This window comes from Sporothrix schenckii (assembly GCF_000961545.1).
Source record: "Sporothrix schenckii 1099-18 chromosome Unknown Cont47, whole genome shotgun sequence".
Taxonomy (NCBI): Eukaryota; Fungi; Ascomycota; class Sordariomycetes; order Ophiostomatales; family Ophiostomataceae; genus Sporothrix; species Sporothrix schenckii.
In genome coordinates, this window is record NW_015971148.1 from 3,368,579 (window position 1) to 3,382,695 (window position 14,117).

Consider the following 14,117-nt stretch of genomic DNA (forward strand, 5'->3'; position numbering starts at 1 on the left):
AAATAGCCAGGGCGTCAAATCTCATTGGCGATGCTGGACGCGTTCGCTTCGTGGGATATGTGGACGGCTTCCGCAGTGGATTTCGATGCCATCTGTGTCGTGGCAATGAGATGGCACTCTGCTTCGTTTGCTCTGGTCGCGTCTCCCGCCGCGATCTGCCGCTATCTGAAAAGCATGGGACGAGATGCCCTATGGAACGTCATCGTGTCGTATTTTCGGGATTTGGTATGAGGATCGTGAGTACCCCGTAAAATTGCCAGAAAGCCAGTCGAACTTCAGGAAGACGGCAATATGTTTTGTTATCATTCTCATACCACCCAAATCCGCGAAAGACGTTCCACTACCCCATACGGTTCATGGCATCGTTGGGGAGTAAATGCACGTCAGGTTCAAGACTTTGAGCACGGAATGCTACGCCTTATTCCGTAGGGCAGAGCTGGCTTCTTGTGAGCAAAGATAAAACGTGGTAATGGAATGGCTCTGAATGCACCTTGACGTCTCGACAGGATAAGCTTTGCAGTGGGCAAAGGTAAGGACATGACGAGGGCAAACAGGGGACCGAACAATATCCTTTGACGAGCTGTCGGACCAGATTTGCGCCCGGCCAGATCAGGTTTCCTTACTGGGTTTTGGTACCTTTTGTTTTCAGCATCATTACTCCCCCGTACGGAGTGCGACGCGCATCTCAGGGTCGCCCCCTCTTCCCTGCACATGTGTCGTACCTTGTTGGGTGTGCTCTTGTCATTAAGGGAGGCAGTCTGTGCCCCAGCAGGACCAGTGTTTCCTGTCCCTCTTCGCGCTTTTAGGAGAGAGGTTGCAACTCCTGTTGGTTAGACGAGACGGCTGCGCCAATTTGGCAAGGTCTCATTTCCCAGGTTCCAGGGCATTCAGCAGCGCGGCGTACCTTGGCCGACACTGTTGGCAGGCGCCAGTGGAAACGCGACCACAGGTCACATGTTGGGGTGTTCAACAAGGCGAGCAACCCGGACAGACGGAGTACTTGCGGAGTCCAGGTGTCCCAGATGCTGAACGATGTCGCTGCTTTGGACAACAATTGGACGAAAAGTCACCGCACAGGATAGGCAGCCACTGGCCGTCTCAGTGCCACGTGAAGACGTGCATTTGTGAGTCGACTCTGGAGACATTTTCTGTTCCCATCGTATGGGCGCCACCGGTTTCTCGGGGCCTGGGAATGGGGTCTAAGTGGCGTTGGAATGCCATTCATTGCATGACATCGAGGTGTCTCTTCTGGTGGCAATAGTGTTGCGTCCCGAGCTGCCGTGGAATCAAAATGCTGATGTTTGTTAGGCGAAGATACAGCAGAGGAGACGTTGTGGGCGAAAGAGGAAAGAGTGAAGCCATATTCCCATTGATACCGCGGAGTGGCAATGGGATCTAAAGCGTAGTTGACAACTAGAGAAGACGCCGTGGAGATCACCGAGGATAAGGTGTGTTGAGGATAACGTCGTGTTGACTTTTTCAAGTCGAAATTTCGCCAGCCAGATTGGCCGGGTGGACGAGCCTATCTAGAAGGTGGAACTAATGGTGGGATGACTAATATCAGCCCACAACAAATCGCGTCGGGTTGGAAGCCACGACGTGGGAAAGTGTCAGGGGTTGGAGGCACTAAGTCTTTCCCTTTTGGGACAGAGCTGTGGTCTCTGATTGGCTCCTGCCACGACCATCAATGAAGCATAACAGAAAAAGGGCAGGTACGGCCGTCGGGGCACAGGCAGCGGAAGAGAAACTGGCGGTATCCTTTGCAAGCGTTTGAAGAAAGGAAGAAAGTGCAATACGGCGTTTACAGTGCATGCGACGTACATGTCCAAAAGTTGGACCACAACGGAGGAAAGAGAAGTGGTTGTTGGATTGTTTCTCGTGCTTTCTGTATTTGGAATAGACCTTTACTATTCAAATTTGACAAGAGGATAAAGGACAGAGAAAAGAGGACAGAGGGAAGGAACGGTTTGCGCACGTTGTTCGCTCCTCAATAAGGCTACCAGATACATGGGCACCTACACGTTGGCCAATCTATGTCGTATTCGCCGGCACTTTTTGTAAGTTGAGCAATATCAAATATCACAAACAGGTCAGGCAAAACGTAAGGACGAGGTGGAGGCCAAAATGGCAAAGACCTTGGTCGGGCAAATCTTCCCGCTTGGCTATCATACGAACTACTTTCGGCAGCATATTGAGGCAGAGAGCAAAGCCATGTCCAGCCACAATGACGATATCCATTACAGAAAGAAAGCAAGACTTGATCTCCTCTGGGAGTCATCCTCTGGGAGTCATCCTGTGGTCTGTCGGTCGGTTCTAATAATCCCCTAGTTTCGTTACTCGTTCGCCTTTGTGTTCATTTTCTTCATTTTTTTCGCCTTTTTATTCTGCCGGGGGGTAGCTTAGAGTTGTCACACACCTCCGTCTATTCCGCATTAATTCTATATCGCAGCTTCATGTAAAAGAGGAGGGGGGTGGAAAAGAAAAGGAAAAAGACAAGAAAAGAAAGGAAAACAAAATAGATAGGAGAGAGAGAGAGAGAGAGAGAAAGAAAAAAAAAGAAAAGAAAAGAAAAACCCTAAATCATATACGGCAAGGGTCTATGCGTTTAATACAACAGTACTCATACGGCAGCTCTGAAAACACAAAAAACAAAGTCTATTCGTGCCTCGTTGAAGGTGCGGTACGTTCGTTTTTCCACATGCAGGGCCTCAGGGACTTTAACTCAAAATGCGCACAGACGTTCTTGGAAGTCAGTCAACTGTATGGCGGATGGAGTCAGTGAAATATCCACCCCCCTCCATTTTCACCAAGGTAGGCAGAGAGCGGCAGAACGACGGCGGTTTCTTTGGTCAAGCATGGTGGGGCGACATGACTGCAGTTTCTTTAACGCATATCGATTCGAAGTGGCAAAAGGGGCAAGCTAGGCGAATACGAAAAGAAAAGAAAAACGTCGTATGATACCAAGACCCGAGAAGTTCTTTTTTTTTGCTAGGGAGAGTTTTACGATAGTGCGGCCTTGCTTAAAGCATTCCGGCACCAACGGACAGAATAAATACCAAGTAGTCAACAAATGGCAAAATGGGCCCATGCCGTACGGTCGAGCAAAGAGTGGCCGGTATCGTTGGCGGAGGTGACAGGACAAGGGAAGACGACTCCTACCCGTATAACTCCATATATGGCCCGCATCTTCCACGTACGGCCATAGATACAGGAGAATACGGGATCCCGTCCGCTCTCCCCGAGTCAAACCTGTAATCGGCGGATTAGTAGTTGGGTCGGTGACGACCAGCGAATACCCGCTGCTGTACGTTTTTTGTTTTATTTTTGGCCAATTTTATAAAACGTTTTATTGTATTTCTAAATATGGTTCCAGTGTATGATGCACCGTACAAGACACATCAGATAGAAGCAACTTTATTCCAGTCGTCTTTTTGCATTTTCAACATTGGAATAATAGAAAGGGAGACCGGCTGACGAGAGGAACGAAGGGTGGAACAGTTATATTGTCCAAGGGAGAATCAAATCAAACTCACTGGCCTCGAGGACCCAACGATTGGAATGCATCACCAGAAAACATCAAAAAGGGATATCACAAATTAGCATGAAGGCCACACATGGGCCGACCATCTCTAGCCAACAGCCCCCTTTCTCGCCCACAACGGCCTACAGTTCACTGATAGATGCTTCCCGCTTCTCCCGTAGCCGCTGTGTCTCAGCCACACGACGTGAATGCCGCCGGTGGACGACATACAAGAGGCTGGCCAACGCCAGCGCGCCGGCCGCGCCCAGCGAAATGCCCAGTCCCAGGGCCAGTCGCTTATGGGCGGCCGCCGAGGCCGCGTCGGACATTTTCGTCTCTGACTGGCCGTAGGCGTCGGGTGACGTGCTGCCTTTTCCGCTACTCCCGTCGCTGCCGTTACCGTTGGTACCATCGCCGTCGCTGCCGCCGCCAACGTCGCTATCACCGCCCTGGCCGTTGTCGCCAATCGTAAAAAAGGTGGAGCGCGCCAACACGGGCACGGTCAGCGATCCGGGCTCGTTGGCCGACAAGTTCCAAATGGCCGGCCGGATCTCGACCTCATAGATGCCGGTGTGCATATATTGCAATGGAAAGGGGACCAGGCTCCACGAGAAGGACGATGTATTTGTAAGGTGGGCTGTCAGGTCCGGTGAAGTCAGGTCAGCGGTGCACCATTCAGCATTCTATAACAAGAAGAGCGACGACGCAGAAAAGGGAGAGACCCACGGGCAATTGTCACGAGAAACGAGTTGGCCCGGCTGTCGGCCGTGCGATTGATGGCCCGCGCCGTGATGCTCAGCGGCTCGTACTTGGTGTCAATTGGGTTCCATGCGAGGTTTAAGGTCTGGCCCTGCATCACATCGTCAAAGGACGAGGTAAACGACGCGTTGATGACGGGCGGGACGACCGGACCATGTCCCATGGGAGCAGCGACGAGGGGACCCGATGTTGCGTTGTCGACTACATTGTCGTCGGCCATCACCGTCGCCGGCGCGGCCAGCATCAAAACGGATGCGAATAAGGCCATAAGAGTTGTCAAGTCGGACTCTCTTCGTGGTCGACTACTCCGTAACCATTTGGTCCATTGCGATGGCATTGTACGAGATGTGATATGTGGTAATTCTGCTCGTGTTTCGTCCTTTTTTTTGCTTTTGTTTTTTCTTTTTTCTTCTTCCTTTTTTTTTTGCTCCTCGTTGACAACAGACACGGCAAAGTGCTTCGCGTTATTCTGTCTCGTCGTGGTGTAGTCACCGTCTGAAGGTGTCGTCTCAATTATAAGAGGTCTCGGTCTTGTCGATATGGCGATGCATTCACAGGCGGACGAACCGGGCTGTCACAGAATGAAAGATGGAAACAGACGCAGGACAGATGCAGGCGACATGTAGGAGGACACCATCACATCGTATCGAGAATTGCACTTGCAGATGACGAGAATGGATGGTACAGGAAATAGAGGCTCAGTGAGCGAAGGGTGCAAAAGGAAGTTGGAAGTGGAAAGTGGAAGCTTTTTGCAGTCTCCCGTCGCAGTACAGAAGACCACCACATCGTCTGACGATCGCTAGCGCAGCAAGAGGTTCAAGGCTAAACGAACAGCTGGCTGGTAATCGTCCGCGGCCGTCATGACGAAGCGGAACAAGCACAAATTTGCGTCTGGATGGAGCCGTCGTCGGGTCTTGTGAGATGGGCCACTTGGGGCAGGAAATGCAGGCCGGGGTTGGGGTCAATCTAAAGTGATAATCTATTCCACTGTAGGAGCTACAAGACGACAAGATGTTGTCATGCGGAGACAAGAGATGAGAGAAAAAGGATGGGACGAGCGTATTCAGCCAGATTTTTCCAGCAGTATGTCCCAAAGCGACCATCATCGAGTCGTTTTTTCACCTGCTCGATTGAGTAACACAGCCGGATGCACTTTGGATAAATGTACATGTTTATATTGGGGGCCGGCCAATAAGATCGGCCGTCGATGCGGCACAGCGGGAGATTCTGCTGGGCCTTAGTTTTCGTACAAGTCAAAAAGGAAAAGGCAAAACTGTGTTCGCTCAAGCTAAAGCGATATGTAGTACAGTGGTTCAATTATGTCGCAAGCTGTAGTTATTGACTGTGGTTGTTGACTATTGTTGATGGCTATTGTTGACGGCTATTCAACTGCCAGTCGCGCCAGTCGCGCCTTGGCCACTGTGTTCATGCTCAGACTGTCTGATCATGTGCCGCGTGCATTACCAGCCATGTTGGCTGCTGATGTAATGTTGTCGCAGGGCCTGGGTCTGTATGTCTGCCCAGGTTCTATCCGTAGATTTGTTTTGCCGGGACTCGTGGGCAGCCATCCTTTTGGCGCCGGTAGTTCGTTGCCTGCCGCCCACCTGCCCGGCGTCCTTAGCCGGCTTGGGCGCATGGCGTCTGCGGTTCTTTTCTTGTTTCTGTCTCTTTTGCTTTTCCTTGCCCACAAACTCAACTTCAACCTGCCACCATGGCGTCCGTGGCCTCCTTCTTGAGCGCCGCCAGCCGCTCCTCTTTGACGCGCAGCTCGGCCAGCAGCTTCTCGGTCATGCTCTGCACACTGCCCTGTGCTTCTTGAAGCTTCTTGATCTCCAGCTGCTCCGTCTCCTTGCTAAACGGGCTGTGTTGCCGCGAGAGCAGCGGCACCATGGCACTGCGCGCCAACACACCGCCCTCGCTGCGTTTGCCAATGGGCGCGAGCGCGGCGGCCGCAGCAGACGAGGCGGCCGGGCTGCCGGCGGCACCGCCGCCACCACCACCACCACTACCAGCAGCTCCTCCTGCTGCGGCTGCTCCCTTGGGCAACGCCAGCGCGCCCGTCGTCAGAATCTCGTAAAACGCCTCGTAGGGTTCGTTGAAGAGCTGTTCCTCGTACGTCCAGGCGGGGACCTCGCCGGTGGCCCGCATGGCCTCACGGTCCTCGTCGGTGCGGCCGTAGGGGTGCAGGCGGAGGTGGTGGTAGAGGGTCTGGGGCTTTTCGCCGCTCTCCGAGACATAGTACAGCTTGAGGGTGATTTCGAACTCGCCCCAGCCGGTTTCTTCGACAATAAACGGCTTGCCGGGTTCGCCGTCAATCACTACAGCCATGTTAGCACGTGGGTCGGCAAATGTGGGGAAATAACACATCCAAGAAGGACATAAACAAAAGCAAGCGAAGCAAGGACCGAAAACACGTACTTCGAACAGGATTGGGAATGGACTCGTGCAACTTGAACTGGACACGGCGCAGCCAATATGTAATGTCGGTGTTGTCGACGCCGCGGACAAAGACTGTCCAGGAGTGTGTGTGGTCGTCGGGGACGCCGGGCGGCTTGGGGTTGGTCTTGTCGTCAAATGGCCTCGACGTCGAGCCGTAGACAAATGGCCGGTAGATTTGGCAGCCCTTGACGCGCTTACCGACGCCACTCGGAGGGGCCATGATGGTGGTATTTGTGGAGGGCGGGCGATGGATGAAAGGTGCGAGGTAGGCTTGGCGGTGGCCGTGGTGATGGACGTGATGGACGTAATGAAAGTGATGAAAGTGAAGGCAAAGTTGGCTGTCGCGATGCGATGCAAAATTGATCGCCGCGGCCACCAAATAACTCGTTTTTACTGGCTACCAGGGGGAGAATCTCCACTAAAATTTACCGGACCCACTCTGCGAAGTTTAGCGTGTCACGTGCAGCTCTCTCAATGGCCTGACCTTGAGCTTCCATGACCTCACCACATGCCGCTGCCGACAGACAACTTGCAATTGCACGCAAAATCGAGCTCGCGGACGATTTCCATTGGAGGTTTTTTGTCTTTCGGCCAGTTCGCAAACATACACTCACACACACAATCAGTCTCGCTCTCATATACACCATGGCGGCAGCAGCAAAAAGACTTGTCGTTTGCGGCGGCAACGGCTTTCTCGGGTCGCGCATCTGCAAATTCGGCGTGCAGCGCGGCTGGGACGTCACATCCATCAGCCGGTCGGGCGAGCCGCGGTGGGATGCCGTGACGGGCGCGCAGACACCACCGTCGTGGGCCCGCCGCGTGTCCTGGGAGCGTGCGGACGTCTTCCAGCCGGAGACATATGCGCCGCTGTTCCGGGGCGCCAACTACGGCGTGCACAGCCTCGGTATTCTGCTGGAGGCCGACTACAAGGGGATTCTATCGGGACAGGAGTCTCCGATTACGGGCATCAAAAAGGTCCTGGGTGGAGCCGCATCGCCACCAAGCGATCCGTCAAAGGCAAAAGACGGCATGACATACGAGCGGATGAACCGGGACAGCGCCGTTCTGGCCGCGCAAGCCGCTGCCGAGGGCGGCGTCGAGGCGTTTGCGTACATTTCGGCGTCGGGAGCGGCACCGGGCCTGCCGTCGCGGTACCTCAGCACGAAGCGGGAGGCCGAACGGCAGCTGGAGGCCGCGTCCAGAGACCCAAGCCACCCTCTCGGCCGGCCCATTTTTGTGCGGGCGCCGTTCCTCTACGATGCAGGCGCACGGCCGCTGACAGTCCCGTTGGCCGCGCTGGCCGGTGCCGGCACCGTCGTCAACAAGTTCACGGGCGGCGCGCTGACAGGGCTGCTGGGCACGATGGGCACGAAGCCGCTCAAGGCGGACGATGTGGCGGAGGCGGTGGTCGAGGCATTGAGCGACGAGTCGGTGGGCGGCGCGCTGGAGGTGGCACAGCTGGTTGAGCTGGCCAACCGAGGCTGGCGGAAAGGCATGTTGTAGCACGTGGGGGAGGAAAGAAAACGAGGCAAGGAAGGGGGGGGGACGGCGTTTGTCAAATGTACAATTAGTATCAGCGTTTGTGTATCATAGTTTACCAGGACAGATCGTCCAAGCCATAGAGCCAGTTCCAACCCCAAAAAAAAAAAAAAGAAAATGAAAAAAACTGGAGAAATGAAAACAAAAACAAAATAAAAAACAGAACACGTTCATGCAGATCCGCCAATAACGCCATAGCCATTTCCGAGTTGTCTTATGTCTTTAGTTGTCTTGATACACACCACCGTCCCCCCTAAATCATTGTTCCCCGCTCGAAACTCTCGCGGATCTCGGTCGTGTACTTGTTGTAGAAGCGCGCCAGCTTCTGGTTGAAGTGCTTGTTCTTCTCATTGATGTACGTCACGTCCGCGTCCTCGCCGTTCTTCGCCAGACGCTCCCGCCGCTTGCGCAGCGCCGCCTCGTCCGCCTTCTTCTGGTCGTTGACCAGCCGGTCAATGGCCTCCTTGGACGGCCGGTTGTCGGCAAACGACGTCGACTCGGCCGTCGAGAAGAACGTCCCGTCCTTGTCCACAGCAATCAGCTCGCCGTCCGCCGTCTCCACAATCTCCAGCGTCCCCGCCGCCGCCGCCCGCTCGACCGCCGCCAGCTTGTCGCGCGCGTACTGCTCGAGGTCCGGCCCCGCCAGGTTGGCCGCGTTGCGGATCTGCTTCTTGTAGACCTTGCCGGCCTCCTGCGTGTAGTCCTGGAAGGCTGCGTTGTCGCGGTGCGCCGCCCGCTTCTTCATCCGCTTGTCCCAGCGCTCGCTCTCCTCGGCCGTCCAGTCCCACGCCCGCTTGCGCTCAAAGTCGCCCCCGGCGTCCTCGACTTCGGCCTTCAAAATCTTGTGCGACGTCACGGCCACCTTGCGCCGCAGCGCCGTCAGCTGTGACGCGTCCGTCGACAGCCGCTGGGTCTCGGCGGCAGCCGCCTTGAGGTTCTGGTCGGAAGACGATTTCGCGCGCGCCTGAAGCGCCTTGAAGCGGGCCATACGGTCGGCCGCAGAAGGGGCAGCGGCGGGGGCGGCAGCCTCTTTTTGTGGTCCAGGGACCGGCGGCACATCTATTGGTGTGTCTGGCTCTTTTGTAGGCTTCTGTGTCGGCTTCCGTGTTGGCTCCTCTGCCTTTGCTGTCTCCGCTTCTGCCGGCTCAACCTCTGTCGATTCAACCTCGTCAGGATGTGTAGTTTCGACCGCTTCCGGCTCGGCTTCTGGCTCAGGCTTGGACTTGCTGTCCGGCTCCTTGGCCTTGGCCGTTCCCCGCTTAGAGGCTCGCGTAGCCTTGGGTTTTGATGCTGCCGCGTCCTCAACAGCGGAGTTTTCTTCAAGTTGTGTCGTTGTCGGCTCGACCGCAGACTCAGCCACAGGCTCGTTAGCAGCGGCCTCGGCCTTTTTGGAGGCCCGTGTTGCTCTTTTTCGCGGAGGCATGGTGTGTGATGTGCGCTGTACAAGGTGGCGTGGATGGGAGAGTCGTATGTGATAGCATAAGTCGCGGGTGGAAGGCTGAGGCGGCAAAAGTACCTGTGTCGCGAGTGGATCCTTCACGTGACTCTCAGCGCGAGTCGCGTTTCTGCAGTGGCTCCGAGTGGCTGTTCACCGCCTTCAGGAACCGCGGCAGAAAAAGCCACGCTACTGCCAGCTTCAGCACCAGCATTCTAACAGACGTGCCAGGGCCCGCTCCTACCCCAGACGACTCCATAGGTGCCCCGGATTGTCGTCTTGGACAAAAAAGGGGGCAAATCAGGCGACACTGTTCTTCACGGCATGGATTTTTCGTAACGGTTGAGCAGACTGACTGTTTTTTTGTTCGTTTTGTGCTAATCTCCAGGCGAAAAGACGGCCAACAAGATGCAGCCTCCGCGTCCGCTTCGGCCACTTCGGCCACATCGGCCTCGCCGACCACCCTTACGCCATACAGAATGGCCAGACAACTTATCAACGACACCCTGTACATATGCGCACATTCGACCACCAACAGCACGCTCCTTTTCGACGACGCCCAAGGCAGATCTGCCCCGAATAGCCCCTGGCACAATCATCCCTCGACCGCCGCCCAGGGTGTCGCCCCGGGTCCAGCGCCCCGAGTGGCAGATGCGCCCTGGGACGCCCCTCTACGAACTGCCCGTGTCCGTGCTCGACCTTGATGCCGAGGACAACCCCCATGTGCGGCCGTACGACGAAGCGGTCGACGGCCGCCGCGAGGCCGAAAAATGGGCCAAGGCACACGCCTCCATCGATGCCCTGTCGGCGCGCCTCGCCCAGACCGAGCAGCAGATCCGCGCCGCGCAGCTGCGCATGCAGGTGATGGAGCAGCAGCGGACGCCGTGGCAGGTGCTGGACAAGGATGTGTGGGCGGCGGTTCTGGGCGTGCGCGACCCGGGCCACGGCAACGTGCTGCACCACAACGGCATTTCGGCGCGGCTGGCGGCGACGCCCCAAAAGGTGCCCCTACTCCTCCACCGGGCGCTTGCGGCGCGCGAAAAAAAGGACGGCGTGGCCACGACGGCGGAGCAGCTGTCCAAGGCACTGCAGCTGTGCCGCACGCCCATGGAACTGCGGCGGGTCGTGTCGCTGGCCGTGCAAACACCAAGCGGGCGGGCGATTACGCGCCAATGCAGCACGGCGATTGCGCAGCGGCTGGCGTCGTTTGTGGAGACGCGCACGTGGCGCAAGCACAAGGACGCGTTGGACGACCGCGACACGGCGCGCCAGGTGACGGCGATGCTGCTCAACTGGAGCCATGCGCTTGCCGAAGGAGGGGCGGCGGCGGCGGCGGCGACGTCCTCCATGTGGGCTGTGGGCCTGTGGACGGCGGCCCTCGTCGGCCAGCCGATGGCCATGCTACGGTTCCTGCAGGCTGGGCTGGGTTCCGGCACGGATGCGGACAAGGCCCGATTTCTAGAAACGTGGCCAAGCCAAGAGTCGAAAGACGCGGGTTCCTGGCCAGCGGCGGCCTTGGCACTCCAGGCCCTTCTGGGCGCTCTGCGCAGCAAGGTCGCCGCCTCTGCTCTGGAGGGCACGCGAGCCGAGCTATTCTCACTCCTTACGGGCGTGCACTTGCTGCGGCCCGCTGCGGATGCCGGCCCCGACGTGTCGTTTCGCGTCCTTTTGTCAGAGCTTCCACCCCAGGTGCCGTATAGCCATCTGTATGTGGCCACCCTGGCGGAGCTTGGCGGTGTTCGCACTCTGTGGGAACAGCAGCAGAAGACAGGGACGGCCGTAGGCGCCGATACGCTCGTCACGGCCGTCGTACGCTATGCGGTCTACGCGGAGGCACAGGCACCTATGCCGACACCCAGTGCGACCAGCAGCCTGGACCGGTCGGCAGCCAACAGCAGCGTGTGGGACCTGCAGACGATTGTCAACTACGAGGCGGCGCGGGCGACGGCGCGGCAGCCGCCGACACTCTTCCCGACGCTGCGTCCGGTGCCGCCCCCATTAGGAGAACCGGAGACCGCAGCGCAGCCCGCCGTCACAGTGGACGACGCATTTAGGGACGCCGTCGTGGCAGCGTTCTCTCAAGAATCTGCAGACGCAGCTGTCCAAGCGATTGACGCGCTCCTCCAGGCCCGGCAAGATGGGCAGCGAGGAAGTAGGGCTGGAGGGGCAGTGCCAGAAAAAGCCCAGGCGTGATGATATATACAGCATAGATAGACAATATAGAGCGAACCGACATCTGTTTCTGTTGTTCTTGTCTCTTTTAGATTCTCGTAGAAAGGGTGTTGCACGTAGGCGAAGGACTCCGATGGAGGCGGACTCGTGAAAAAAGAATTTGCAGCAAATGGCGAAACAGAGAGAAACAAGAAAGCGGGACGTCAGCGATCGCTGCGCATCATCTCGAGGTGCCAACCAGAATGTCAAATGAGATGTCGTAGGGCGGCCAGTGGCACGGCTTTATCTGCCGATGATTCGTATTGTCTGCCGATCTCACATGCGCTCCCCTGTTCCTTTTTCTCTCCTGCATCTCACGCGCATCTCGATCGAGTAAAGATGTGCCGTTTTGCACCTTGCTTCTTGTTTGCTTTTCTCTTCCAACGTCGCCACAACCCCGAAGAAACGCCATTTGTCTGACACAAGATGACTTGCTGACGGAAGGCAGCCAACGCCGCATGTTCCACCTGTTCTTCGATTGTCCTTCCACGTCTGCAGTTTTCTGCGGGTAAGGCGTTCGGGGACATGGCATTTGTGTTCCGTCAACGTCGCCGTTCAGTTGGCGGCAGTACGAGATGAGTACGAAACGAAAAGGAGCAGGAAAAGGAGTGCGCGAAGAGGGGCAACATGCCTCCCTCCATACGACGATAAATAGGCATGCAGTGCCTTGTGCATCGTTCATACTTTTTATTGCATCCTGCCTTGGGCCTCTATGTGACTCTGGTCAGCGTGTTGAGTGTTTCGAAAGAGTGCGCCGAGCGCGCAGAATAATATGCATTCGTTCTGTGCTCTCGCCGACGTTTTGTCTCTACAACATACACTTGCTGGCTTGCACTCTGGCCTGCTAGACCATCCCCCGAGCACACATAGAGGATGTGCAAATATGAGATGCACCATAGACAACGAGAACAGGAATTTGGAACTCCTCGGCTTTGGTTGCGCTGTTTGTGGGTCCCACTTTTACTGCCTTCCACGAGAGGCAAAACGGACGCTACTAGCCCTATCACTTTATTAAGTGGGGGACTAGCGACATAGGAAAAAGCAAGTGGACAAGGAGCGAGCGCAAGAGGGTGCGACCAACAGACAGGTGCGACCAACAGACAACATGGGAACGGACACATTGGTCTACGAACCTACGGAGTAGACGACAAAAAACAGAGTAGGTAGCTGGGTTGCTGTTTGTCTGTTTTGGGAACGAAACAGGGGCATGGCCTTTTGGTCTGCCGCACTGTTCGCTTTTGCTCGCTCTTCTTCGACGGTTTCCAGCCACGCTTTTTATCTTATTTACTCTTGTTTCCCCTCTTTTTGGGTCAATATTTTTGCACCTTATATTATAGTTTGCTTTTGGCTTGTCCCCTCTCGTTGGTAGTCTTCCCAATTCGGCAATATTCCGTATGCAACTGTCGTGCACCGGGGCTGAGAGCTGTTGACTGCAGTTTTCGTCCTTTTTGCACAGGTGAAAAACCACTGTCTTATATCCTTTTCGCCAGAGTATGTCCCCTCAGCTTTTTGTCAAAGCCACCATGACATGCGAATCCGTGCTTGAGGTACTGAATGTAGTGTCCTTTCACATACACCGAGAAAGAACAGGCGACAAGCAATAAGATAGCGAGGACTATCGACCTTGTCCCGGTCAATAAGCAATAATCCCAGGCTTGTATGAGGCGTCTGCTCGTTTCTGCAAATGTTTTCTCTGGCAAGCGATCTCGCCATGCATGCAGCAAGCCACCGTCAAGCCGTCAGCAGGGGCGAGAGGCGAGGACGCGCCGGAGAGACCAAAACAAAATACTACAGAGAGACTACCACAGTGGCCAAATTCTTCGGTGTCGAGTCTCTTGTCCCACCACCTCCTCGTGTTGTTTCCTCTTTCCCCTCTCTCTCTGGCCGCCATTCATGTGGCCAGGCAGAGGGCAGTGGCTGTCGAGTGGTACCCCCTCTCCTAGATTTCCCTCTCTACGAGTTTTCTTGTCTTCTTTCTCGTCCTTCAAACTATGTGCACATGTAAAGCTACACCACTTCCAGCAAGCAGACCCAACCGAACCATCTGACGTTCTTGTTCAGCCGCACAAGCTGATGTTTTCCGTTGTTAAGTCTGCTTTTTGCTTCTCACATCCCCCTCCTGCCTCCTGATCGGCTTCTTCCTGTGGTTGCCTCCCTGCTCCCAAACGCATTGTCATCCTGGCTCCGTCACCGTCCTCCACACGAGTCCCTCTT

At 55.8% G+C, this 14,117-nt stretch overlaps 5 protein-coding genes across 5 annotated transcripts; 2 read left to right on the plus strand and 3 right to left on the minus strand.

The window, feature by feature from the left end:
• Positions 1–3,663: 3,663 nt before the first annotated feature.
• Positions 3,664–4,616, minus strand: SPSK_04470 (uncharacterized protein; the record flags this gene model as incomplete). Its single annotated transcript, XM_016731276.1, has 2 exons — positions 3,664–4,157; positions 4,247–4,616. The coding sequence occupies 2 exons, from the start codon at positions 4,614–4,616 to the stop codon at positions 3,664–3,666; spliced, it is 864 nt and encodes a 287-aa protein (XP_016585609.1).
• A 1,361-nt stretch (positions 4,617–5,977) lies between these two features.
• SPSK_04463 (YEATS domain-containing protein 4) lies at positions 5,978–6,938 on the minus strand (the record flags this gene model as incomplete). Its single annotated transcript, XM_016731269.1, has 2 exons — positions 5,978–6,597; positions 6,698–6,938. 2 exons carry the CDS (start codon positions 6,936–6,938, stop codon positions 5,978–5,980), a joined length of 861 nt encoding a protein of 286 aa, XP_016585610.1.
• Positions 6,939–7,363: 425 nt separating this feature from the next.
• SPSK_04496 (NAD dependent epimerase/dehydratase) lies at positions 7,364–8,221 on the plus strand (the record flags this gene model as incomplete). Its single annotated transcript, XM_016731300.1, has 1 exon — positions 7,364–8,221. One exon carries the CDS (start codon positions 7,364–7,366, stop codon positions 8,219–8,221), a length of 858 nt encoding a protein of 285 aa, XP_016585611.1.
• Positions 8,222–8,510: 289 nt separating this feature from the next.
• SPSK_04370 (pre-mRNA-splicing factor SYF2) lies at positions 8,511–9,680 on the minus strand (the record flags this gene model as incomplete). Its single annotated transcript, XM_016731178.1, has 1 exon — positions 8,511–9,680. One exon carries the CDS (start codon positions 9,678–9,680, stop codon positions 8,511–8,513), a length of 1,170 nt encoding a protein of 389 aa, XP_016585612.1.
• Positions 9,681–10,100: 420 nt separating this feature from the next.
• SPSK_04151 (uncharacterized protein) lies at positions 10,101–11,885 on the plus strand (the record flags this gene model as incomplete). The annotated part of the gene is made up of 1 exon (XM_016730962.1): positions 10,101–11,885. The coding sequence occupies one exon, from the start codon at positions 10,101–10,103 to the stop codon at positions 11,883–11,885; it is 1,785 nt and encodes a 594-aa protein (XP_016585613.1).
• Positions 11,886–14,117: the final 2,232 nt, after the last annotated feature.